The following is a 26,344-nucleotide window of genomic DNA, read 5'->3' on the forward strand; positions in this document are numbered from 1 at the left end:
CGTCAGTTGCCTTTACAATTTTTCATATTTTCGTATAATCAATTTAAGAGCCTCTTACCCAGTAAAGAACAGATAATCACGACAACAAGTAGTAACTTTAGTTAAATGAGATTGATTAACACTAGTGTTTCATAGTTAATTAATAAGGCAAATTAATTAATTATTATCCACGCTTAAATGTAATAGTTTCCCTTGTAATATAAAACAAAGGGTGGTGCTCCAACTTCAGGTAAATTTTACCTAGAGGCAATTTTAAATTTAAATCGACCAGAACATAGAAAATAAACCGTTTTATAAGGCATATATAATAACTACACAGTCATCCTCTGGACACTGTCATCAGTGAGCAGCTGTTTGTAGTTTTTCTGTCAAGTGTTTGATATCTACAGGTGGGTCCCATGACTTTAAGACACTCGAGAGAAAAAGTGTGGCCTGTATTATTATTCAACATCAGTCACCAAACAGGCTCAGTTGGCGCTCCTCTTTCTGGAATTCATTCCAGCACGTCATTGAGATCAGGCCCAACCACATGTACTCAGCAGTATAGCCTCATTTGATTCAGGGTTCAGCGTGACTTCCACCTTTTCTTTGTCTCTAGCGCCACCTCCTGGCTGGCTAATATTCTGAATAAAGTAAAATAAAATTGGGCAGTAACTATTTACATATATTAAACACTGCACATTGCCACACATACACAAAGTATTGATAAAAAAAGAAGTTCATGTTAATATAATATCACAGTGTTGTGGACCAGTGGTTCAGCTGAAAGAGGGATGGATTACTTGGTATCGTGAGAAGTCAGCAGCACATAGTTTACTTTGTTTTTAGAACCTAGTCCAGAGAAAAAACAAAAAACATTGATCTCATAATTTTCAAAGTAAGATCCAACTAAATCAACACAAACATGACTTTTGTATTTATTTATTTAAAAGAAAACATACCACTATATTTACCAGGGCAATAAAATATAATGTCCACACAAACAATTAAACTGAATAATTCAAATTACCTGTGAAAACAAAGGTTTCCATTTTAAGTGGCATAAGACAATAAGGCACATTACAAATGAAGCAGAAACAAATGCAAATGTTTAGTTTATAAATCTCTTCCCATCGTTATTGTATAAATGAAAGATACCCTAGAACAATAGCAGAGTTTGTAAAGCAGCATGCAAGAGGTCAACATCCCTTTGTTTAGGCGGTGCAGTCGTCTTTGACCTCCAAAAGTGGACTGTAGATTTCTGGATCAAAGTCAGCCTTAAAAATAAAAAAACATTTAATTTATGCGTTTATTTCAGTTTTATTTGTATTATTCCTTTATGGCAAACAGGACTCAGAATATGTTTTCCTGACAGATGTGTTAAAAAGATCTTTGTGAGTCATGTTTGTTGTCATGTATGAACGCGAAAGTGATGGATGTCGATACAGAAACAACTGGAAGAGACTCAGTGATTTGATCACTAAAATATGTCCAGTATTTACCTTTTCTTCTGGATTCTCTCTCTTCCTCAGAGCCTTGATGCCCAGCACAGAAGAGCTGATGGACAGACACAACTGAAGAGCCGACAGGATGATCAGCAAAGCGTTGACACCATGAAAAACCATCTATGGAGATGAAGACGGGTTTTTTTTTGTTTGTTTGAAATTGTAGGAATGTCTACATCAAACTAGAAAAAAATAGTTTGCAATGCAATCCATCGGGACCAAAACATATCTGTAAAAAACAGTTTCTATCCATTTGATTCTGATTAAAACACATCATTGTAAGATGGAACTCGAAAAAAACAAATGTTAATCTCATACTTACAACGAGCACAGACGATGCCCGAAGGCAGTTCTCCTTCATAGCACTGGGTGGAGTTGGAGATGGTTGCACATCTTCTGACCGGTAGCTATAATAATAATCCGGATTGCAAAAGTCCCAAAATCCAATGCGTGCCATGTTGATGCTGTACAGAACTATTGCTGTAATCGCAAAAGCAACTCCACACAGACTCAGAAGCACATTGATGATGACCTTCAAGGGAGAAAAAGACAGTCAAAGAATTTCGTCGTACAAAAGAACTCTATAAAATAATGACTTTATTGATAGTCAAATACAAGCTGCTACACATCAGTGTGGACGATGCAGATGTACTTTTGTTCAACATGCACTCACCAGACAAGGACTTGGAAATCGGTGGGACAGAATGCAAAAGATTCCAAACAGCATGAACTAGACAAAACAAAAGAAAAAAAATCAGAAACAACAGATTTCAGCAAATATTTATTTTGTATTGTTATAGAAAATAGCTTTATGAATAAAGAAGATGCAGTCATATTTTTTTCAGTGCCAAGACTATTAAACATTATTTCAATATCAAACTTCTTGAATTGATTTAAGAAATGGACAATTGCAGATATGAAGAATATATTTTTCACACTTAATTTGCTCTTCATACTTACCAATCCACCCAGCCAATAAGGGAATCCATATTCAGCCATTTGCCACCAAGACCCCGCACGGGAGATAATCAAGATCATCCCGAGACCGATGTTGAGCAAACCAACCAGGATCTGCAAAGCCTGTCAAGAACAAGCAAATAATGAAGTTCTTGAAATAAACAAACCTTGATTTGGTTTCTGTTGTCCATCATTCTCTGTCATGCTGGATGAAAGTGTGTCTTCACAGAGCATGTATTTCTGTCACTCACCCCCAGAGTGGATTGAGAACCTCCCTGGACTCTCCTCAGGGTCCTGGACACGCTGCAGCACACGGGGCTGTAGCACAAGTTCTTCAGAATTTGGCAAATTGGAGGCAAACTACTCTTTGGGTCGGCTGTCACCGTGAACACCGTGGCGCCCTCGGACTTGGACATGGTCACAGACATCCTGCTGGATCCTTGAAGCTGAAAAAATACATCGTTTAGTTCATTAAAGAAAATAGTTTTTGCATCAAATGATGACAAATGTGACAAGAATATAAACTAGTAGCAATATTTATCATCATCTTAGTTATTATTTTTAATAACATAACGATTCATTTATTCAGATGTCTTTGAGAGAAACTTTGAAATCAGAACCAAAACATGAAGATATGTGTACATAATGACTTAAATGAACAAAATGAATCATAACACCATGAAAGCACCATCGTTTAATGATGATTTAACAAAGTGTTGAGAACGGAACATGCCTTTTGTCAAAATCCAACTATAACCATAATAAAACAAAATGGTGTGACTCCTATGATCAAGTTTTATATCATATCTTCCCGTTTTAAATTTAAATGATTGTTAAAAAACATGGATTCAGCAGCAAAGTTTTAAAGTTCAACCAGGAGATACACCAGGTAAACGAACTAACTAGTAAAGAGCAGCTAAAATCACTTAATTCACCGGTAGATTTAACACTAAACCGAGACAATAAAGGTCAATACCTGCACAGAACCACTTCAGAAACAAGAAAACACTGGATAAAATATTCCAACAAACTGCGCAATCACTGGATTAGGAAGAGAAACACTTCCCTTTAAGTGAAAGATCCGCCTCTTCCAGGAAGTGACAGCAAAACATATTAACCATTTCAGTGACACTATTTTAAATTACATACAGGCTGCAAAGGTTTTTGGTCTAAAATGATCTTTAAATATTTAAGAGACTGGCATTTTACAAACATGTATATGATTTCACAATAACAGGATTAGGGAAAAGTTGACTAAAATGACGCACAAACTCTTCACACTGAAGGTGTGGCTGAATTTTTTGTTTACAAACATCTAGATGTATAAAAGGTGTCAGAATGATGGGCCAACGTACCTCTTGATGTGATGTATTGATTCGTTGAAACTGTCAAAACAACTTAAATGTTCTGTTATTATTGCTTCTACAAAGAACACACAGAACTATGCAGCGAGAATTCTGAGCCGCTCTAGTAGAAGAACCCCTGAGTTATCTGTCATAACCTCAGGTTCTACGAGTTGGTGCGAAGCCCTCTAACGGCTTCGCTATTGGTTTACCCCGATGCACCGCCTCGTCTCTGAGAAAGCTTAATGAACTCGCCACCCAGCAGGGGTCAGTCCACTTCCTATAAAGGCGGGAAGCACCCGCCGCACTTTCTCCAACTGAAAACTCAGCGAGAAGGGCGGCCGCTGGGCAACGAGGTTAGAAGGCTTCGCACCAACTCGTAGAACCTGAGGTTATGATAGATAACTCAGGGGTTCTACGTCATTGGTGCTCCGCCCTCTAACGGCTTCGCTATTGGTTTACCCAAAAGGCGAAGCCTGACGGGATAAATGTACCCCCAGCTGGACGCCGCTCCTGAAGCAGCATCGCTAGGGCCCCACCGGCCCAGGATCCAAGTCCACTGGAGCCGTGGGCCTCGAGGGGGGGCACAGCAGCGCTCAAAACCGTATGAGCTACTGATCCCGCCGTCACGTCGAAGAGATAGGCCTTAGCAAGGTAGACGTGGACGCCCAAGAAGCAGCTGAGCAGATATCCTCTGCTGCCACACCCCGCAAAAGAGCCATTGAGGCTGCCACGCCACGGGTGGAATGTGCCCTCAGACCGCTAGGAGCGGATCCACCCGCTGCTCGGTAGGCCCGGATAATGGCCGATCTCACCCAATGAGAGAACCTCTGGGGGGAGACCGCCTCTCCCCGTCGGCATCTACCGTGGCAGACAAAGAGGGCATCAGAGCGCCTAAACACGGCCACCCGCCGCAAGTAACAGGCCAACGCCCTCACTGGACACAACAGGTGGAGACGTTCCTGACCCGGGTCCGAGTGGGGCGGCGGGTGAAAGGCCCGCAGCGTGAAGGTCGTCGCCCAGAACAAGGAACTCAGAATCTTCGGGCGGAACGCTGGGTTAGGACGCAAAGACACCGAAGACTCCTCGACGCCAAAGGAAGACACTCAGGGCTAATGGAGAGGGCACAAAGCTCACTTGCTCTCTTCGTGGTTGTTAGGTTGCCAGAAGGAGCGATACCTTGAAAGACAAGATATCCAGTGGGACTTGGTCAAGAGGCTCGAAGGTCAGGCCTGTGAGAGAGTCCAGTACCAACTGGAGATCCCACTGAGGGCTGGAAGGCCTTGCAGGAGGTCGAAGCCTGCAGGCACCCCACAGGAAACGCGCCACCAAGGGGTGGGCGCGAACCGAAGCACCCTCAAAACCGACATGCCTCGTCGCTATGGCTGATGCGAACACTCTCAGTGTCGCCACAGTCCGCCCGTTATCCAGCAAATGTTGCAGGAAAGACAGGATAGCGGAGACCAAACAAGAGCTGGGGTCCAAGGACCTGTCTGAACACCAGCGGGAGAAATCCCCCACTTTGAGGCATAAAGCCTGCATGTTGACGGGGCCTGGGCGTTCTCCAGTGTGTGGAGAACGTCTGGGTCCAAAGTCCCGATCAGCTGGTCCCGTGCAGGAGCCACACCTTGAGAGGCCGGCCCAGCACCGAGGGCGCTGTCAGAGTCCCCCCCCCGCCTGACACAGGGCAGCGGGGCCCCAAGGGATGGCCCACGGGGCCCCGACCGCCATGCGCACCAGCTCTGGGAACCAGAGCGCCCCCGGGGAGTCTGGTGCTACTAGAATTAACCTCAGCCCCCCCCGCCTCGCCCTCCGAATCAAGGGGAGAAGGAGCAGCGGAGGAGGGAAGGCGAACAGTAGACCGACCGGCCACCTCGAATGGGCTAAGTGTCCACGTCTAGTGGGGGGCATCCGAAGCCCTGAGGGAGAACCAAAGAGGGCATTTGAAGTTCTCCTTGCTGGCGAAGAGGTCTGCAACCGGGTGCTTGCCACTGCCTCGGACAGACCCCATTCGTCCTGGACGGCCCCCCTCGACAGTCTGTCTGCTACTGCATTCAGCTCGCCCGGTACGTGCTGAGCTCTGAGCGAAAGCAGGTGACAGTCTGCCCACAGCCAAATCTTCTTTGCCACACTCAGAAGGGCTGGGGATCTGACTCCAGCTTGGCGATTTACGTACGCCACGGCGGTGGAGCTGTCGGATAGTACTAGGACGTTGGACCGTGACAGTTGGGGAGAGAGGTGAAGCAGGACAATGTGAATCGCCTTCAGCTCTAGCCAGTTTATGTGTCTGAGCACCGGACTGCTCCAGACCCCACTGGCGTAGGCCTGACCCGAGGTGCCTCCCCATCCTGTCAGAGAAGCGTCTGTAAACACTTGAGTGTAACGAAGGACGCAACCCAATGGAACTCTCCGCCTGAGGTTGGCTAGAGAGTTCCAAAACTGGATGTCCTGCAAAACCCGAGCGGGAAGGCGCACTTTCCGACCTTTTTCCCGCTTTAGGTCTAGCTTGAGACGACCAAACCATCTCTGAAGCTCCCTCATGTGCAGCAAGCCCAGCCGAACAACCGTGTGGGCTGCTGCCATGAGCCCCAGGAGGGACATAACAGTGCCTGCTGTTGTCACGTGACACCGAGCTTCCAGCAACTGTGTTGTCAGTCGGAGAATGGGCTGGATACGCATGTCAGGGAGGCGCGCGTATCCCTCCTCCGAGTTCAACAGTACCCCCAGGTAAACTAACTGTTGAACTGGAGTCAGAGTGCTCTTGCTGAGGTTCACTGTTAACCCCAGGGTGGCAATATGGCTCAACACCTTCTGTGTGTGAGCGTAACTTTCTGCCTCTGACCTGGCAAGGATCAACCAGTCGTCCAGATAGGTCAAGATCCTTACCCCACTCACTCTCAGTGGCTCCACTGCCTCTTCCACACACTTGGTGAAGGTCCTGGGTGCCAGAGAGTAGCCGAACGGGAGTCGAGTGTATTGAAACACCCGACCCTCGAGGGCGAAACGCAAGTACTTTCGATGTCTCTTGACTATCGGTATGTGAAGTACGCGTCGGTCAGGTCGATAGATGTCATCCAATCTCCTGGACTTACACCTGAAAGCAGTTTCTTGACCGTCAACATGCGAAACGGGCGGGTAGCTATGAACTTGTTCAAATAGCTGAGGTCCAGAATGGGCCTCCAACCCCGGTCTTCTTCGCCACGAGGAAGTACCGGGAGTAACCCTGTCATCATCTCGGCTGCAGGGACCAGTTCTACGACCTCCTTCTGCAGCAGAGTAGACACCTCGTTTCTCAAACAGGATAATTTCTCCTGCTCCGCCATACGCGTCCAGAGAATCCCTGAAAACGCGGGGGTTGACGGGCAAAAAGTAGCGCATAGCCCCGCCTGATTACTCCCCCCAGCCAAGTGGGTCTTAGAAGTAAAACCAGGCGACTCCAAGCCGAATAATGTTCTGTCAGAACCGCAGCCCTGGCGAACCTTGGGTAGTCCTCCGGCCCGCACCCCAAGGGCGGGCCGTAGACGAAAGGGCATCACACAAGCCGCGTCTCTATCTCTTGAATCCACAGAGCATGTACTCGAGTTGGATTCACTAGAACCCCCAATCTCATACATAAAACCGGCTCTGTGGGAGAAGCGCGCAAGTGCGCGTGAGACACCTCAGATGCGCGTCGTGCGTGTTCCCTTCCCCCCCCGGAAGTCTTCCCAACTCCCTGAGCACTTCTTAGTGTCACCGGAGCTGACAAAACCCGCGATGTGGAGGAATGTGCTGGAGAATTAACCCGGAGCTGAAGTGAGTTAGGTCGCGCGCGCGTCCGCACCGCATCACTCACCCGGTCCCGTACATTCTCAAGCTCCGCTGGCGGTCCAGACCTGCTCGTCACTCGTGAGATCCGACCGCCACGCACCTCTCCAGTTGATCGACCAGACGGGGCAAGTTCTTCGCCCTCGCCTGGTCTCAGGACGGCGAGAAAACTCGCGCGTAAAACACCAGGTTGCGTCAGTTCCATGGCGTTTCTCTGCCGCCAAACGTGACGTCCTCCACGGTGCCAGTGCTTGTAGACAGCGCTGTGGGGGAAGGAACAACCTCCGGTCAACATAGACATGTCTGGACTAGTTCCACTCACCTCCGCTGTCAAGCTCTGTCGGGCACGAGCGCTGGTCGACGCGGAAGTAAACACAGCTGACTCAGCCGGTCTCGCGGACCTCTGCTCGTCTGTAAACAAAACACATGTGGTTGGAGTCTGCCCCTCATTTGTGTGGACAGACTCCGTTATTACAGTCTCGGCATGACCCGGGCGAAGGGGTTTAAACCCTCCTTCGAACTGTGTTCTGAGAGGAAACTCTCGCCGTCTATGAACGGCGGAGCATGTTAGCTTAGCATTAGCGGCGAAAGTCTCTAATGACGCCTGTGAATACGTCACACTCACAGGCGGAGCCACATGCACACTACTAACATCTCTCAGAACGAACCACAGAAACGTCATACGTTCTCTTGTTTTATTCCCGACACATTCCCTTGAATAAATAGGGTGGAGGAGCCCTCGGCCGTCGACTCTGCTGCGGCTGCTGGCTCCCCGGCTCGCGCTGCGGATCTTGGCGACGCTCACTCGTCGCACGCCGCCGCTGTTGCCGATGTTGTTGGTGCTGCTGGGGTGGCTGGTCTCTGGTGATTTCCCCCAGCACCAGATGATGATGCCGACGAACGGGATCTCCGTGTATCCCCGTCGCGCCTCGTCATCACGCCAAACGTGACGTCATCCATGACGTTTCTCCGCCAAACGTGACGTCATCCATGGCGCCGGGATTTTCTTGACAACGCTCATCGGCGGTCAAACCCCGTCAGCGCATGTCAACACGGAAGTAAACACAGCTGATCAAGCCGGTCTCGTGGACATTTGCTTATCAGGCCGACGAACGGGATCTCCGTCTCCGCGTATCCCCGTCGCGCATCGTCATCACGCCCATGCAGGTGATGGCGGAGCTGCGCCGCCTCCTGCCGGGCCATTCCTCTCAATGGTGCGTCCGTTCCATGGCGTTTCTCCGCCAAACGTGACGTCATCCATGACGTTTCTCCGCCAACGTGACGTCATCCATGACGTTTCTCCGCCAAACGTGACGTCATCCATGGCGCCGGGATATTTTTGACAACGCTCATCGGCGGTCAAACCCCGTCAGCGCATGTCAACACGGAAGTGAAGTATCACAGCTGATCAAGCCGGTCTCGTGAACATTTGCTTATCTGGAAACAAAGCACATGGTTGAGTCTGCCCTTCATTCGTGTGGACAGACTCCGTTATTACAGTCTCGGCATGACCCGGACGAAGGGGTTTAAAACCTCCTCCGAACTGTGTTCTGAGAGGAAACTCTCGCCGTCTATGAACGGCGGAGCATGTTAGCTTAGCATTAGTGGCGAAAGTCTCTAATGACGCCTGTGAATACGTCACACTCATAGGCGGAGCCACATGCACACTAACGCCTCTCAAGTGAACCCGTCGAGTGCTGCAGGAGGGCCATGTGGCCTGCAAGTACTTACCTGATCGCTCTCGCATACCTCATGGTTGACTCCATGCAGCGAGCCAGTCGTCCTCCTCGTCGATGTCTGTTCATGATCGATGGACGACTCAGCTCGACTCATCAGGGCCCAACACGTTGGAACGTGAGCTTGTCGAGTGCAGCTCACAGGACTGCCATGTTGTTTTCTTAAACAACACGGCAGTCCTGTGTTGATCATAATCATGATCTGAGGCGGCGTGGGTCGACAAGCCTCGAACGCTTCCCAACACTGTCAAAAGCCGTGGGAAGCGCTCGGAAGGCCACATAATCATCACGTGTGATTTGGGCCTCTAGGCAAAACGAAGCAGACATGTGTGTCTCCTCTTCAGGGAGTCTTCGTGCACACATGGTTCACTTCAATATTCATTCGCCATCATTACATTCCACTGTCAGGAGCTTTCTCGCTGAGTTGAAAAAGGAGAAAGTGCGGCGGGTGCTTCCCGCCTTTATAGGAAGTGGATTGCCCCCTGCTGGGTGGCGAGTTCATTAAGCTTTCTCAGAGACGAGGCGGTGCCTCGGGGTAAACCAATAGCGAAGCCGTTAGAGGGCGGAGCACCAATGACGTAGAACTCACATTTCCCCGATCCTTAAAACTCTTCACCAGCTTCCAGTTTCTTTCAGGATCAACTTTACATTTCTGGTTTTAACTTTCAGATCTATTCATGGTCAGGCTCCTCCTTACATCAGGGATCTGATCCAGCCTTACACCCCAGCTCAGGTCTGTGGATCAGAATCTACTGATGGTTCCTGAACACACACTTCAGGACCAGAGGAGAGAAATCCTTCCAGGCTGTTGCTCCTAAGCTTTCGACAAACTACTGTCCATCATGGATGATGACAGTCATCCTCTGAACACCGTCATCAGTGAGCAGCTGTTTGTAGTTCTTCTGTCAAGTGTTTGATATCTACAGGTGGGTCCCATGACTTTGGTCGTTGTACTGTTCTTGTCTTCCTGTGTCTAGCCATTTACTTTTGACTGGACGTCAGCTGCATATAACTTCTTGACTTGTTGAAGGTGAACATCGACTTTAAGACACTCGAGAGAAAAAGTGTGGCCTGTATTATTATTCAACATCAGTCACCAGAACGGGCTCAGTTGGCGCTCCTCTTTCTGGAATTCATTCCAGCACGTCATTGAGATCAGGCCCAAGCACATGTACTCAGCAGTATAGCCTCATTTGATTCAGGGTTCAGCGTGACTTCCACCTTTTCTTTGTCTCTAGCGCCACCTCCTGGCTGTCTAATATTCTGAATAAAGTAAAATAAAATTGGTCAGTAACTATTTACATATATTAAACACTGCACATTGCCACACATACAGAAAAGTATTGATTAAAAAAAAAGGTTCATGTTAATATAATATCACAGTGTTGTGGACCAGTGGTTCAGCTGAAAGAGGGATGGATTACTTGGTATCGTGAGAAGTCAGCAGCACATAGTTTACTTTGTTTTTAGAACCTAGTCCAGAGATGAATCAATTCAAAAAACAAAACATTAATCACATCATTTTCAAAGCAAGATCCAACTAAATCAACACAAACATGACTTTTGTATTTATTTATTTAAAAGAAAACATACCACTATCTTTACCAGGGCAATAAAATATAATGTCCACACAAACAATTAAACTGAATAATTCACATTAACTGTGAAAACTAAGGTTTCAGTTTTAAGTGGCATAAGACAATAAGGCACATTACAAATGAAGCAGAAACAAATGCAAATGTTTAGTTTATAAATCTCTTAAGGCTCTTCCCGTCGTTATTGTATAAATGAAAGTTACCCTAGAACAATAGCAGAGTTTGTAAAGCAGCATGCAAGAGGTCAACATCCCTTTGTTTAGGCGGTGCAGTCGTCTTTGTCCTCCAAAAGTGGACTGTAGATTTCTGGATCAAAGTCAGCCTTAAAAAAAAATAAAAAAATAATTTATACAATTATTTCTGTTTAATTTGTATTACCGGTATTCTTTTATGGCAAACAGGACTCAGAATATGTTTCCTGACAGTTGTGTTTAAAAGGTCTTTGTGAGTCATGTTTGTTGTCATGTATGAAGTGAAAGTGATGTTTGGATCAAAACGTTACATAAAAGATTTTATACTTGGATGGATTCGTAACAGAAATAACTGGAAGAGACTCAGTGATTTGATCACTAAAATATGTCCAGTATTTACCTTTTCTTCTGGATTCTCTCTCTTCCTCAGAGCCTTGATGCCCAGCACAGAAGAGCTGATGGACAGACACAACTGAAGAGCCGACAGGATGATCAGCAAAGCGTTGACACCATGTAAAACCATCTATGGAGATGAAGACGGGTTTTTTTTTGTTTGTTTGAAATTGTAGGAATGTCTACATCAAACTAGAAAAAAATAGTTTGCAATGCAATCCATCGGGACCAAAACATATGTGTAAAAAACAGTTTCTATCCATTTGATTCTGATTAAAACACATCATTGTAAGATGGAACTCGAAAAAAACAAATTTTAATCTCATACTTACAACGAGCACAGACCATGCCCGAAGGCAGTTCTCCTTCATAGCACTGGGTGGAGTTGGAGATGGTTGCACATCTTCTGACCGGTATCTATAATAATAATCCGGATTGCAAAAGCCCCAAAATCCAATTTGTGCCATGTTGATGCTGTACAGAACTATTGCTGTAATCGCAAAAGCAACTCCACACAGACTCAGAAGCACATTGATGATGACCTTCAAGGGAAAAAAAGACAGTCAAAGAAGTTCATCATACAAAAGATGAAATAATAACTTTATTGATGGTCAAATACAAGCTGCTACACATCAGTGTGGACGATGCAGATGTACATTTGTTCAACATGCTCTCACCAGACAAGGACTTGGAAATCGGTGGGACAGAATGCAAAAGATTCCAAACAGCATGAACTAGAAAGAACAAAAGAGAGAAATCAGAAACAACAGATTTCAGCAAATATTCATTTTGTATTCTTTTAGAAAACAGCTTTAGAAATAAAGAAGGTCAAAGATGGAGTCATATTTTTCAGTGCCAAGATTATTAAACATTATTTCAATATCAAACCTCTTGAATTGATTTAAAAAAGATGGACTATTACATATATAAGGAATATATTTTTCAAACTTAATTTGCTCTTCATACTTACCAATCCACCCAGCCAATAAGGGAATCCATATTCATCCATTTGCCACCAAGACCCAACACCGGAGATAATCAAGATCGTCCCGAGACCGATGTTGAGCAAACCAACCAGGATCTGCAAAACCTGTCAAGAACAAGCAAATAATGAAGTTCTTGAAATAAACAAACCTTGATTTGGTTTCTGTTGTCCATCATTCTCTGTCATGCTGGATGAAAGTGTGTCTTCACAGAGCATGTATTTCTGTCACTCACCCCCAGAGTGGATTGAGAACCTCCCTGGACTCTCCTCAGGGTCCTGGACACGCTGCAGCACACGGGGCTGTAGCACAAGTTCTTCAGAATTTGGCAAATTGGAGGCAAACTACTCTTTGGGTCGGCTGTCACCGTGAACACCGTGGTGCCCTCGGACTTGGACATGGTCACAGACATCCTGCTGGATCCTCAAAGCTGAAAAAGATTTACAGTGAAGGACACGACTTGATTACTTTATCACAAATTTGGTAAAAAATAAGTTGTTTAGTTCATTAAAGAAAATAGTTGTTGCATCAAATGATGACAAATGTGACAAGAATATAAACCAGTGGCAACCTTGATCATCATCTTAGTTATTATTATTAATAACATAAGGATTCATTTATTCAGAAGTCTTTGCAAGAAACTTTGAAATCAGAACCAAAACATGAAGATATGTGTACATAACGAATGAACGAACAAATTGAATCACAACACCATGAAAGCACCATAGTTTAATGATGGTATATCAAAGTGTTGAGAACGGAACACGCCTTTTGTCAACATCCAACTATAACCATAATAAAACCAACAGTTGTGACACCTATGATCAAGTTTTATTTCATATCTTCCCGTTTTAAATTTAAAAGATGGTTAAAAAACATGGATTCAGCAGCAAAGTTTTAAAGTTCAACCAGGAGATACACCAGGTAAACGAACTAACTAGTAAAGAGCAGCTAAAATCACTTAATTCACCGGTAGATTTAACACTAAACCGAGACAATAAAGGTCAATACCTGCACAGAACCACTTCAGAAACAAGAAAACACTGGATAAAATATTCCAACAAACTGCGCACTCACTGGATTAGGAAGAGAAACACTTCCCTTTAAGTGAAAGATCCGCCTCTTCTAGGAAGTGACAGCAAAACATATTAACCATTTCACTGACACTATTTTAAACGACATACAGGCTACAAAGGTTTTTGGTCAAAAATGACTTATAAATATTTAAGAGACTGTCATTTTACAAACATGTATATGATTTCACAAAAACAAGATTAGGGAAAAGTTGACAAAAATGAGTCAAACACTTCACACCGAAGGTGTGGATGAATTTTTTGTTTACAAACATCTAGATGTATAAAAGGACAAAACTTGATTTACCATTTAAAAAATAATCGAGTAAAGAAAATCATTTTAATCATAAGAAAAAAAAAATTGTTGCGTCCAACAATGATGACAAAATGTGAAACGACAAGGAATAGAAACTAGTAGCAACCTTGATCATCATCTTAGTTATTATTCTAATATTACAACGACTGTTTCTTCAGAAGTCTTTGGGAGGAACTTTGAAATGAGGATTGACAAACAAAATGAATCACAACACCATGAGATTTCAGCGTCGTTATTGAATAACGGTATAACAAAAAAAGTATTGAGATCGGAACACGCGTCTGTCAGCATCCAAATGTAATGATATTAAAAGAACATCGGAACGCAGTTGGGACTCCTATCATCGGGTTAAGCATTATATATATTTTTCAAACCTAAATTCTGATAACAAACATGGATTCAGCGTCGCAGTTTTATAGATCTGCCAAGAAATAAAGAAAAAAAATCTCTCCTGTCGCACCAGATGAACAAATGTCACACTAAACAAAGCCAATAAAAATTCAATACTTGCACAGAAACGCCCGCAATAGAGTTACCAAATAAACTGCCACTTAATAAACGGGAAAATAAACTCTCGCCTGTACCGGAAAGATCCGCCTCTTCCTGGCAGTAACGCAAAAGTTTAACTGACACTTTTTTTAAACGACATAAAGGTGAAAAAAGTTTTGTTCTCAAATGGAAATTTTTTTTTTTGTTGTTTAAATCAATTACCGACACATTGATACAGATGTACATTTTCCAAGGGAAAAGTTTACCCTGCTGTTTTAAGAACATCACCGGAAATAGCGGGAGCAGAACCGGATATGTTGCTCTAATTTTAATTTACCAAATTAAACTTCTCAGTTAAAGGACGCCGAGAACATTCAGAAAATGACTTGGTTCTGCTGAGGGAGAAATGGCTTTATTCTGAGATTAACTAAATTCAACGTGTGAAGTCAGCAGCTCAACATTTACTTAACCTCGTCCAAAACTTTGAACCCAAATGTGTTTCCAACATAAGATCAAATTCAACTATATCAACACAGGAAAGACTTTTGAGAATATATATTTATTTATTGAAAGAAAACATACCACCACCTGTACCAGGGTTGTAAAATATAATAATTTCCACACAGATGATTAAACCGAACAATTAATATTCATTTTGAAAACAAGGTTCCTGTTTTAGGTATTACAAGACGATTGAGTACTTTACACTCAAAATCAGTACAAATCAAGCAAAAACAAGTGCAACTATTACTGTTTAAAACCTTTGCCATCAGGCTCTTCACGCCGTGATTGTATAAATTAAATACATCCCAGGAAAATAGCAGAGATCGGTAAGAAACATCTTTCTTTTTCAGTCGGTGGAGTCATCCTTGTATTCCAGAAGAGGACTGCAGAATTCTGGATCAACGTCAGCCTTCTTAGAAAATCAGAACAAAGTAAATATTGCCATTAAGGCATACATGTCACAGATGACAGATGTAACAGAAACAGCAGGTAGAGTTGATCACTAATATATGTCCAGTATTTACCTTTTCTTCTGGATTCTCTCTCTTCCTCAGAGCCTTGATGCCCAGCACAGAAGAGCTGATGGACAGACACAACTGAAGAGCCGACAGGATGATCAGCAAAGCGTTGACACCATGAAAAACCATCTATGGAGACAAAGAGGGTTTTTTTTTAGTTGTTTGAAACTATAGGAATGTCTACATCAAACTAGAAAAAAATGTTTTGCAATGCAATCCATCGGGACCAAAACATACCTGTAAAAAACTGTTTCTATCCATTTTTGATTCTGATTAAAACACCTCTTTGTAAGATGGAACTCGAAAAAAACAAATGTTCATCTCATACTTACGAGCTCAGATGATTCCAGGTCCCAATATCCAATGCGTGCCATGATGATGCTGTACAGAAATATTGCTGTAATCGCAAAAGCAACTCCACACAGATTCAGAAGCACATTGATGAAGACCTTCAAGGGAGAAAAAGACAGTCAAATAAGTTTGCTGTACAAAAGATCTCTATAAAATACTGACTGTATTGATGGTCAAATACAAGCTGCTACACATCAGTGTGGACGATGCGGATGTACTTTTGTTCAACATGCACTCACCAGAAGAGGACATGAAAATCGGTGGGACAGAATGCAAAAGATTCCAAACAGCATGAACTAGAAAGAACAAAAGTAAGGAATCAGAAACAACAGATTTCAGCAAAAATTCATTTTGTATTATATAGAAAATAGCCTTATGAATAAAGAAGATGCAGCCTTTTTTTTTTCAGTGCCAAGATTATTAAACATTATTTCAATATCAAACCTCTTGAATTGATTTTAAGAAAAATGGACAATTACAGATATAAGGAATATATTTTTCAAACTTAATTTGCTCTTCATACTTACCAATCCACCCAGCCAATAAGGGAATCCATTTTGAAACAAATGCCAAGCAGACCCCCCACGGGAGATATGCAAGATCATCCCGAGACCGATGTTGAGCAAACCAACCAGGATCTGCAAAGCCTGTCAAGAACAAGCAAATAATGAAGTTCTTGAAATAAACAAACCTTGATTTGGTTTCTGTTGTCCATCATTCTCTGTCATGCTGGATGAAAGTGTGTCTTCACAGAGCATGTGTTTCTGTCACTCACCCCCAGAGTGGATTGAGAACCTCCCTGGACTCTCCTCAGGGTCCTGGACACGCTGCAGCACACGGGGCTGTAGCACAAGTTCTTCAGAATTTGGCAAATTGGAGGCAAACTACTCTTTGGGTCGGCTTTCACCGTGAACACCCTGACGTCCTTGGACTTAGACATGGTCACAGACATCCTGCTGGATCCTTGAAGCTGAAAATATTGTAGGACAAAACTAGATTTACCATTTAAAAAATAATCGAATAAAGAAAATCATTTTAATCATAAGAAAAAAAAAATTGTTGCGTCCAACAATGATGACAAAATGTGAAAAGACAAGGAATAGAAACTAGTAGCAACCTTGATCATCATCTTAGTTATTATTCTAATATTATAAGGACTGTTTCTTCAGAAGTCTTTGGGAGGAACTTTGAAATGAGGATTGACAAACAAAATGAATCACAACACCATGAGATTTCAGCGTCGTTATTGAATAACGGTATAACAAAAAAAGTATTGAGATCGGAACACGCGTCTGTCAACATCCAAATGTAACGATATTAAAAGAACATCGGAACGCAGTTGGGACTCCTATCATCGGGTTAAGCATTATATATATTTTCCAAACCTAAATTCTGAAAACAAACATGGATTCAGCGTCGCAGTTTTATAGATCTGCCAAGAAATACAGAAAACAAATCTCTCCTGTCGCACCAGATGAACAAATGTCACACTAAACAAAGCCAATAAAAATTCAATACTTGCACAGAAACGCCCGCAATAGAGTGTCCAAATAAACTGCCATTTAATGGACGGGAATATAAACTCTCGCCTATACCGGAAAGATCCGCCTCTTCCTGAAAGTGTCAGCAAAAGTTTAACTGACACTTTTTTTAAACGACATACAGGCTGAAAAAAGTTTTTGTTTTCAAATGCAAAGTTGGTTTTTTTTGTGTAAATCAATTACCGACACATTGATACCGATGTACATTTTCCAAGGGAAAAATGGCTTTATTCTGAGATAAACTAAATTCAACATGTGAAGTCAGCAGCTCAACATTTACTTAACCTCGTCCAAAACTTTGAACCCAAATGTGTTTCCAACATAAGATCAAATTCAACTATATCAACACAGGAAAGACTTTTGAAAATATATATTTATTTATTGAAAGAAAACATACCACCACCTGTACCAGGGTTGTAAAATATAATAATTTCCACACAAATGATTAAACCGAACAATTAATATTCATTTTGAAAACAAGGTTCCTGTTTTAGGTATTACAAGACGATTGAGTACTTTACACTCAAAATCAGTACAAATCAAGCAAAAACAGGTGCAACTATTACTGTTTAAAACCTTTGCCATCAGGCTCTTCATGCCGTGATTGTATAAATGAATTACATCCCAGGAAAATAGCAGAGATCGGTAAGAAACATCTTTCTTTTTCAGTCGGTGGAGTCATCCTTGTCTTCCAGAAGAGGACTGCAGAATTCTGGATCAACGTCAGCCTTCAAAGAAAATCAGAACAAAGTAAATATTGCCATTAAGGCATACATGTCACAGATGTTGTAACAAAAAGAGCAGGTAGAGTTGATCACTAAAATATGACCAGTATCTACCTTTACTTCTGGATTCTCTCTCTTCCTCAGAGCCTTGATGCCCAGCACAGAAGAGGTGATGGACAGACACAACTGAAGAGCCGACAGGATGATCAGCAAAGCGATGAGACCAAACGCAACCATCTATGGAGACAAAGACGTTTTTTTTGTTTTTGTGTACATCAAACGAGTACAGAAAATAACTATGAAAATGTATGATTTTGACACTAACCTTAAAACTATGAACGCATGAGTGTCTTCATTTCACCTGCTTCTCTGAAAATAATGAGTCAATAAAACATTTTCAAAGTTGTTTGAATATGTGAACATAAATATGTAAAACACCAACTGTTCATCTCACACTTACAGTGATGATATATTTTTGCCTCAAGGCAGTTCCTCTTCATACGACTGGGTGAAGTTACATTTCTTGGGTGGTTTCCCCAATAGTGATAATCGTCACGGCACATCCACCAAAATCCAATGTTTCCCATGTTGAAAGCAAAAGCAACTCCACACAGATTCAGAAGCACATTGATGATGACAAACATCTAGATGTATAAAAAGTGTCAGAATGATGGGCCAACGTACCTCTCGATGTGATGTATTGATTCGTTGAAATTGTCAACATAACTTAAATGTTCTGTTATTATTGCTTCTACAAAGAACACACAGAACTATGCAGCGAGAATTCTGAGCAGCTCTAGTAGAAGAACTTGCATTTCCCCGATCCTTAAAACTCTTCACCGGCTTCCAGTTTCTTTCAGGATCAACTTTACATTTATGGTTTTTACTTTCAGATCTTTTCATGGTCAGACTCCTCCAACACACACTTCAGGACCAGAGGAGAGAAATCCTTCCAGGCTGTTGCTCCTAAGCTTTCGACAAACTACTGTCCATCATGGATGATGACAGTCATCCTCTGAACACTGTCATCAGTGAGCAGCTGTTTGTAGTTCTTCTGTCAAGTGTTTGATATCTACAGGTGGGTCCCATGACTTTGATTATTGTACTGTTCTTGTCTTCCTGTGTCTAGCCATTTACTTTTGACTGGACGTCAGCTGCAAATAACTTCTTGACTGGTTGAAGGTGAACATCGACTTTAAGACACTCGAGAGAAATAGTGTGGCCTGTATTATTATTCAACATCAGTCACCAGAACGGGCTCAGTTGGCGCTCCTCTTTCTGGAATTCATTCCAGCACGTCATTGAGATCAGGCCCAACCACATGTACTCAGCAGTATAGCCTCATTTGATTCAGGGTTCAGCGTGACTTCCACCCTTTCTTTGTCTCTAGCGCCACCTCCTGGCTGGCTAATATTCAGAATAAAGTAAAATAAAATTGGGCAGTAACTATTTACATATATTAAACACTGCACATTGCCACACATACAGAAAAGTATTGATTAAAAAAAAGGTTCATGTTAATATAATATCACAGTGTTGTGGACCAGTGGTTCAGCTGAAAGAGGGATGGATTACTTGGTATCGTGAGAAGTCAGCAGCACATAGTTTACTTTGTTTTTAGAACCTAGTCCAGAGATGAATCAATTAAAAAAACAAAAAAACATTAATCACATCATTTTCAAAGTAAGATCCAACTAAATCAACACAAACTTAACTTTTGTATTTATTTATTTAAAAGAAAACATACCACTATATTTACCAGGGCAATAAAATATAATGTCCACACAAACAATTAAACTGAATAATTCACATTAACTGTGAAAACAAAGGTTTCCGTTTTAAGTGGCATAAGACAATAAAGCACATTACAAATGAAGCAGAAAAAAATGCAAATGTTTATTTTTAAAATCTCTTAAGGCTCTTCCCATCGTTATTGTATAAATGAAAGATACCCTAGAACAATAGCAGAGTTTGTAAAGCAGCATGCAAGAGGTCAACATCCCTTTGTTTAGGCGGTGCAGTCATCTTTGTCCTTCACAGCCGGACTGTAGATTTCTGGATCAAAGTCAGCCTTAAAAAAATAAAAATAATAATTTATTCATTTATTGTGTTTTATTTCTATTATTCTTTTATGGCAAACAGATCTCAGACTAAGTTTTCCTGACAGTTGTGTTGAAAAGGTCTTTGTGAGTCATGTTTGTTGTCATGTATGAACGCGAAAGTAATGTTTGGACCATAACGTTACATAAAAGATTTTATACTTGGATGGATTCGTAACAGAAACAACTGGACGAGACTCAGTGATTTGATCACTAAAATATGTCCAGTATTTACCTTTTCTTCTGGATTCTCTCTCTTCCTCAGAGCCTTGATGCCCAGCACAGAAGAGCTGATGGACAGACACAACTGAAGAGCCGACAGGATGATCAGCAAAGCGTTGACACCATGAAAAACCATCTATGGAGACAAAGACGGGGTTTTTTTTGTTTGTTTGAAATTGTAGGAATGTCTACATCAAACTAGAATAAAATAGTTTGCAATGCAATCCATTGTGACCAAAACATATGTGTAAAAAACGGTTTCTATCCATTTTTGATTCTGATTAAAACAACTCGTTGTAAGATGGAACTCAAAAAAACCCAAATGTTCATCTCATACTTACAACGAGCTCAGAGGATGCCTGAATGCAGTTCTTCTTCATAGCACTGGGTGGAGTTGGAGATGGTTGCAAATCGGACCGGTATCTATAATAATAATCCGGAATGCAATAGTCCCAAGATCCAATGCGTGACATGTTGATGCTGTACCAATATGTTGCTATAAACGCAAAAACAACTCCAAAAAGATTCAGAAGCACATTGATGAAGACCTTCAAGGGAAAAAAAGAAAGTCAAATAAATTTGTTGTACAAAATATCTCTATAAAATAATGACTTTATTAATGGTCAAATACAAGCTGCTACCATTCAGATGTACTTTTGTTCAACATGCACTCACCAGACGAGGACATGGAAATCGGTGGGACAGAATGCAAAAGATTCCAAACAGCATGAACTAGAAAGAACAAAAGTAAGGAATCAGAAACAACAGATTTCAGCAAATATTCATTTTGTATTATTATAGAAAATAGCTTTATGAATAAAGAAGATGCAGCCTTTTTTTTTTCAGTGCCAAGACTATTAAACATTATTTCAATATCAAACCTCTTGAATTGATTTTAAGAAAAATGGACAATTACAGATATAAGGAATATATTTTTCAAACTTAATTTGCTCTTCATACTTACCAATCCACCCAGCCAATAAGGGAATCCATTTTGAAACAAATGCCAAGCAGACCCCCCACGGGAGATATGCAAGATCATCCCGAGACCGATGTTGAGCAAACCAACCAGGATCTGCAAAGCCTGTCAAGAACAAGCAAATAATGAAGTTCTTGAAATAAACAAACCTTGATTTGGTTTCTGTTGTCCATCATTCTCTGTCATGCTGGATGAAAGTGTGTCTTCACAGAGCATGTGTTTCTGTCACTCACCCCCAGAGTGGATTGAGAACCTCCCTGGACTCTCCTCAGGGTCCTGGACACGCTGCAGCACACGGGGCTGTAGCACAAGTTCTTCAGAATTTGGCAAATTGAAGGCAAACTACTCTTTGGGTCGGCTGTCACCGTGAACACCCTGACGTCCTCGGACTTAGACATGGTCACAGACATCCTGCTGGATCCTCGAAGCTGAAAATATTGTAGGACAAAACTAGATTTACCATTTAAAAAATAATCGAATAAAGAAAATCATTTTAATCATAAGAAAAAAAAAATTGTTGCATCCAACAATGATGACAAAATGTGAAAAGACAAGGAATAGAAACTAGTAGCAACCTTGATCATCATCTTAGTTATAATTCTAATATTACAACGACTGTTTATTCAGAAGTCTTTGGGAGGAACTTTGAAATGAGGATTGACAAACAAAATGAATCACAACACCATGAGATTTCAGCGTCGTTATTGAATAACGGTATAACAAAAAAAGTATTGAGATCGGAACACGCGTCTGTCAACATCCAAATGTAACGATATTAAAAGAACAACGGAACACAGTTGGGACTCCTATCATCGGGTTAAGCATTATATATATTTTCCAAACCTAAATTCTGATAACAAACATGGATTCAGCGTCGCAGTTTTATAGATCTGCCAAGAAATACAGAAAACAAATCTCTCCTGTCGCACCAGATGAACAAATGTCACACTAAACAAAGCCAATAAAAGTTCAATACTTGCACAGAAACGCCCGCAATAGAGTGTCCAAATAAACTGCCACTTAATGAACGGGAATATAAACTCTCGCCTATACCGGAAAGATCCGCCTCTTCCTGAAAGTGTCAGCAAAAGTTTAACTGACACTTTTTTTAAACGACATACAGGCTGAAAAAAGTTTTTGTTTTCAAATGCAAAGTTGTTTTTTTTTGTTTAAATCAATTACCGACACATTGATACCGATGTACATTTTCCAAGGGAAAAATGGCTTTATTCTGAGATAAACTAAATTCAACGTGTGAAGTCAGCAGCTCAACATTTACTTAACCTCGTCCAAAACTTTGAACCCAAATGTGTTTCCAACATAAGATCAAATTCAACTATATCAACACAGGAACAACTTTTGAAAATATATAATTATTTATTGAAAGAAAACATACCACCACCTGTACCAGGGTTGTAACATATAATAATTTCCACACAAATGATTAAACCGAACAATTAATATTCATTTTGAAAACAAGGTTCCTGTTTTAGGTATTACAAGACGATTGAGTACTTTACACCCAAAATCAGTACAAATCAAGCAAAAACAAGTGCAACTATTACTGTTTAAAACCTTTGCCATCAGGCTCTTCACGCCGTGATTGTATAAATGAATTACATCCCAGGAAAATAGCAGAGATCAGTAAGAAACATCTTTCTTTTTCAGGCGGTGGAGTCATCCTTGTCTTCCAGAAGAGGACTGCAGAATTCTGGATCAACGTCAGCCTTCAATGATAATCAGAACAAAGTAAATATTGCCATTAAGGCATACATGTCACAGATGACAGATGTTGTAACAAAAACAGCAGGTAGAGTTGAGCAAACCAACCAGGATCTGCAAAGCCTGTCAAGAACAAGCAAATAATGAAGTTCTTGAAATAAACAAACCTTGATTTGGTTTCTGTTGTCCATCATTCTCTGTCATGCTGGATGAAAGTGTGTCTTCACAGAGCATGTGTTTCTGTCACTCACCCCCAGAGCGGATTGAGAACCTCCCTGGACTCTCCTCAGGGTCCTGGACACGCTGCAGCACACGGGGCTGTAGCACAAGTTCTTCAGAATTTGGCAAATTGGAGGCAAACTACTCTTTGGGTCGGCTGTCACCGTGAACACCGTGGCGCCCTCGGACTTGGACATGGTCACAGACATCCTGCTGGATCCTCGAAGCTGAAAATATTGTAGGAGAAAAATTGATTTACCGTTTTAAAAATAATCGAATAAAGAAAATCATTTTAATCATACGAAAAAAATAATTGTTGCATCCAACAATGATGACAAAATGACAAGACAAGGAATAGAAACTAGTAGCAACCTTGATCATCATCTTAGTTATTATTCTAATATTACAACAACTGTTTCTTCAGAAGTCTTTGGGAGGAACTTTGAAATGAGGATTGACAAACAAAATGAATCACAACACCATGAGATTTCAGCGTCGTTATTGAATAACGGTATAACAAAAAAAGTATTGAGATCGGAACACGCGTCTGTCAACATCCAAATGTAACGATATTAAAAGAACAACGGAACGCAGTTGGGACTCCTATCATCGGGTTAAGCATTATATATATTTTTCAAACCTAAATTCTGAAAACAAACATGGATTCAGCGTCACAGTTTTATAGATCTGCCAAGAAATACAGAAAAAAAATCTCTCCTGTCGCACCAGATGAACAAATGTCACACTGAACAAAGCCAATAAAAGTTCAATACTTGCACAGAAACGCCCACAATAGAGTTACCAAATAAACTGCCACTTAATGAACGGGAATAGAAACTCTTCTCTTTCCTGGAAAGATCCGGCTCTGCCTGGAAGTGACAGCAAAAGTTTAACTGACACTTTTTTTAAACGAGGCTGAAAAAAGAATTTTGCTTTCAAATGTAAAGTTTTTTTTTTTTGTTTAAATCAATTACCAACACATTGATACCGATGTACATTTTCCAAGGGAAAAATGGCTTTATTCTGAGATAAACTAAATTCAACGTGTGAAGTCAGCAGCTCAACATTTACTTAACCTCGTCCAAAACTTTGAACCCAAATGTGTTTCCAACATAAGATCAAATTCAACTATATCAACACAGGAAAGACTTTTGAGAATATATATTTATTTATTGAAAGAAAACATACCACCACCTGTACCAGGGTTGTAACATATAATAATTTCCACACAAATCATTAAACCGAACAATTAATATTCATTTTGAAAACAAGGTTCCTGTTTTAGGTATTACAAGACGATTGAGTACTTTACACTCAAAATCAGTACAAATCAAGCAAAAACAAGTGCAACTATTACTGTTTAAAACCTTTGCCATCAGGCTCTTCACGCCGTGATTGTATAAATGAATTACATCCCAGGAAAATAGCAGAGATCGGTAAAGTACATCCTTCTTTTTCAGTCGGTGGAGTCATCCTTGTCTTCCAGAAGAGGACTGCAGAATTCTGGATCAACGTCAGCCTTCAAAGAAAATCAGAACAAATTAAATATTGCCATTAAGGCATACATGTCACAGATGACTGAACAAAAACAGCAGGTAGAGTTGATCACTAAAATATGACCAGTATCTACCTTTACTTCTGGATTCTCTCTCTTCCTCAGAGCCTTGATGCCCAGCACAGAAGAGCTGATGGACAGACACAACTGAAGAGCCGACAGGATGATCAGCAAAGCGATGAGACCAAACGCAACCATCTATGGAGACAAAGACGTTTTTTTTGTTTTTGTGTACATCAAACGAGTACAGAAAATAACTATGAAAATGTATGATTTTGACACTAACCTTAAAACTATGAACGCATGAGTGTCTTCATTTCACCTGCTTCTCCGAAAATAATGAGTCAATAAAACATTTTCAAAGTTGTTTGAATATGTGAACATAAATATGTGAAACACCAACTGTTCATCTCACACAGTGATGATATATTTTTGCCTCAAGGCAGTTCCTCTTCATACGACTGGGTGAAGTTACATTTCTTGGGTGGTTTCCCCAATAGTGATAATTGTCACGGCACATCCACCAAAATCCAATGTTTCCCATGTTGAAAGCAAAAGCAACTCCACACAGATTCAGAAGCACATTGATGATGACAAACATCTAGATGTATAAAAAGTGTCAGAATGATGGGCCAACGTACCTCTCGATGTGACGTATTGATTCGTTGAAATTGTCAACATAACTTAAATGTTCTGTTATTATTGCTTCTACAAAGAACACACAGAACTATGCAGCGAGAATTCTGAGCAGCTCTAGTAGAAGAACTTGCATTTCCCCGATCCTTAAAACTCTTCACCGGCTTCCAGTTTCTTTCAGGATCAACTTTACATTTATGGTTTTTACTTTCAGATCTATTCATGGTCAGACTCCTCCAACACACACTTCAGGACCAGAGGAGAGAAATCCTTCCAGGCTGTTGCATCTAAGCTTTCGACAAACTACTGTCCATCATGGATGATGACAGTCATCCTCTGAACACCGTCATCAGTGAGCAGCTGTTTGTAGTTCTTCTGTCAAGTGTTTGATATCTACAGGTGGGTCCCATGACTTTGATTATTGTACTGTTCTTGTCTTCCTGTGTCTAGCCATTTACTTTTGACTGGACGTCAGCTGCATATAACTTCTTGACTGGTTGAAGGTGAACATCGACTTTAAGACACTCGAGAGAAAAAGTGTGGCCTGTATTATTATTCAACATCAGTCACCAAACGGGCTCAGTTGGCGCTCCTCTTTCTGGAATTCATTCCAGCACGTCATTGAGATCAGGCCCAAGCACATGTACTCAGAAGTATAGCCTCATTTGATTCAGGGTTCAGCGTGACTTCCACCTTTACTTTGTCTCTAGCGCCACCTCCTGGCTGTCTAATATTCTGAATAAAGTAAAATAAAATTGGGCGGTAACTATTTACATATATTAAACACTGCACATTGCCACACATACACAAAGTATTGATAAAAAAAAAGAAGTTCATGTTAATATAATATCACAGTGTTGTGGACCAGTGGTTCAGCTGAAAGAGGGATGGATTACTTGGTATCGTGAG

At 41.5% G+C, this 26,344-nt stretch overlaps 4 protein-coding genes and 1 long non-coding RNA gene across 11 annotated transcripts; all 5 read right to left on the reverse strand.

The window, feature by feature from the left end:
- Positions 1–905: 905 nt before the first annotated feature.
- Positions 906–3,539, reverse strand: LOC148062468 (uncharacterized). The gene is made up of 7 exons (XM_087778879.1): positions 3,418–3,539; positions 2,693–2,887; positions 2,445–2,564; positions 2,158–2,214; positions 1,807–2,016; positions 1,482–1,604; positions 906–1,256 (listed from the first exon to the last, which is right to left on the reverse strand). The coding sequence occupies exons 2-7, from the start codon at positions 2,867–2,869 to the stop codon at positions 1,194–1,196; spliced, it is 750 nt and encodes a 249-aa protein (XP_087635005.1). The 5' UTR covers positions 2,870–2,887; positions 3,418–3,539; the 3' UTR covers positions 906–1,193.
- Positions 3,540–10,881: 7,342 nt separating this feature from the next.
- Positions 10,882–17,283, reverse strand: LOC148062469 (membrane-spanning 4-domains subfamily A member 8-like). 4 transcript variants are annotated; one of them, XM_087778874.1, is made up of 7 exons: positions 17,256–17,283; positions 12,722–12,916; positions 12,474–12,593; positions 12,181–12,237; positions 11,836–12,045; positions 11,511–11,633; positions 10,882–11,241 (listed from the first exon to the last, which is right to left on the reverse strand). In XM_087778874.1, exons 2-7 carry the CDS (start codon positions 12,896–12,898, stop codon positions 11,179–11,181), a joined length of 750 nt encoding a protein of 249 aa, XP_087635000.1. In that variant the 5' UTR covers positions 12,899–12,916; positions 17,256–17,283; the 3' UTR covers positions 10,882–11,178. The 4 variants fall into 4 exon arrangements, with proteins under 4 accessions (XP_087635000.1, XP_087634999.1, XP_087635002.1 ...); XM_087778873.1 differs by lacking the exon at positions 17,256–17,283 and adding an exon at positions 14,383–14,464; XM_087778876.1 differs by lacking the exon at positions 17,256–17,283 and adding an exon at positions 14,387–14,407.
- Positions 14,905–17,321, reverse strand: LOC148062470 (membrane-spanning 4-domains subfamily A member 15-like). 2 transcript variants are annotated; one of them, XM_087778887.1, is made up of 7 exons: positions 17,256–17,321; positions 16,513–16,707; positions 16,265–16,384; positions 15,977–16,033; positions 15,719–15,835; positions 15,393–15,515; positions 14,905–15,277 (listed from the first exon to the last, which is right to left on the reverse strand). In XM_087778887.1, the coding sequence occupies exons 2-7, from the start codon at positions 16,687–16,689 to the stop codon at positions 15,215–15,217; spliced, it is 657 nt and encodes a 218-aa protein (XP_087635013.1). In that variant the 5' UTR covers positions 16,690–16,707; positions 17,256–17,321; the 3' UTR covers positions 14,905–15,214. The 2 variants fall into 2 exon arrangements, with proteins under 2 accessions (XP_087635013.1, XP_087635012.1); XM_087778886.1 differs by having other exon boundaries at positions 14,905–15,280.
- A 2,392-nt stretch (positions 17,322–19,713) lies between these two features.
- Positions 19,714–23,468, reverse strand: LOC148062471 (uncharacterized). Of its 3 annotated transcripts, XM_087778880.1 has the most exons (7): positions 22,280–22,357; positions 21,537–21,731; positions 21,289–21,408; positions 21,000–21,056; positions 20,666–20,872; positions 20,338–20,460; positions 19,714–20,074 (listed from the first exon to the last, which is right to left on the reverse strand). In XM_087778880.1, the coding sequence occupies exons 2-7, from the start codon at positions 21,711–21,713 to the stop codon at positions 20,012–20,014; spliced, it is 747 nt and encodes a 248-aa protein (XP_087635006.1). In that variant the 5' UTR covers positions 21,714–21,731; positions 22,280–22,357; the 3' UTR covers positions 19,714–20,011. The 3 variants fall into 3 exon arrangements, with proteins under 3 accessions (XP_087635006.1, XP_087635008.1, XP_087635007.1); XM_087778882.1 differs by lacking the exons at positions 21,537–21,731; positions 22,280–22,357 and adding an exon at positions 23,277–23,468; XM_087778881.1 differs by lacking the exon at positions 22,280–22,357 and having other exon boundaries at positions 21,537–22,244.
- Positions 23,469–24,485: 1,017 nt separating this feature from the next.
- LOC148062472 (uncharacterized) lies at positions 24,486–25,232 on the reverse strand. The gene is made up of 3 exons (XR_015709201.1): positions 25,217–25,232; positions 24,875–24,997; positions 24,486–24,763 (listed from the first exon to the last, which is right to left on the reverse strand). It is a non-coding gene; the product is annotated as an uncharacterized LOC148062472 (long non-coding RNA).
- Between the last annotated feature and the right edge of the window lie 1,112 nt (positions 25,233–26,344).

The sequence above is a fragment of the Callionymus lyra genome, chromosome 17 (genome assembly GCF_982586985.1).
Source record: "Callionymus lyra chromosome 17, fCalLyr1.hap1.1, whole genome shotgun sequence".
NCBI classification, from domain to species: domain Eukaryota; kingdom Metazoa; phylum Chordata; class Actinopteri; order Syngnathiformes; family Callionymidae; genus Callionymus; species Callionymus lyra.

Coding starts and splice junctions, on each gene's coding strand:
- LOC148062468 (XM_087778879.1), bottom strand. CDS start 2,869: ATGTCTGTGACCATGTCCAAGTCCGAGGGCGCCACGGTGTTCACGGTG. Junction 2,017..2,157: donor GATTTCCAAGTCCTTGTCTG/GTGAGTGCATGT, acceptor TCTCCCTTGAAG/GTCATCATCAATGTGCTTCT. Junction 1,605..1,806: donor GGGCATCGTCTGTGCTCGTT/GTAAGTATGAGA, acceptor TCATCTCCATAG/ATGGTTTTTCATGGTGTCAA.
- LOC148062469 (XM_087778874.1), bottom strand. CDS start 12,898: ATGTCTGTGACCATGTCCAAGTCCGAGGGCACCACGGTGTTCACGGTG. Junction 12,594..12,721: donor GTTCTCAATCCACTCTGGGG/GTGAGTGACAGA, acceptor TGTTCTTGACAG/GTTTTGCAGATCCTGGTTGG. Junction 11,242..11,510: donor GAGAGAATCCAGAAGAAAAG/GTAAATACTGGA, acceptor TTTTTTTTTAAG/GCTGACTTTGATCCAGAAAT.
- LOC148062470 (XM_087778886.1), bottom strand. CDS start 16,689: ATGTCTGTGACCATGTCTAAGTCCAAGGACGTCAGGGTGTTCACGGTG. Junction 16,385..16,512: donor GTTCTCAATCCACTCTGGGG/GTGAGTGACAGA, acceptor TGTTCTTGACAG/GCTTTGCAGATCCTGGTTGG. Junction 15,281..15,392: donor GAGAGAATCCAGAAGAAAAG/GTAAATACTGGA, acceptor TGATTTTCTAAG/AAGGCTGACGTTGATCCAGA.
- LOC148062471 (XM_087778882.1), bottom strand. CDS start 23,453: ATGTCTGTGACCATGTCCAAGTCCGAGGGCGCCACGGTGTTCACGGTG. Junction 21,057..21,288: donor CTTATTGGCTGGGTGGATTG/GTAAGTATGAAG, acceptor TGTTCTTTCTAG/TTCATGCTGTTTGGAATCTT. Junction 20,075..20,337: donor GAGAGAATCCAGAAGAAAAG/GTAAATACTGGA, acceptor TATTTTTTTAAG/GCTGACTTTGATCCAGAAAT.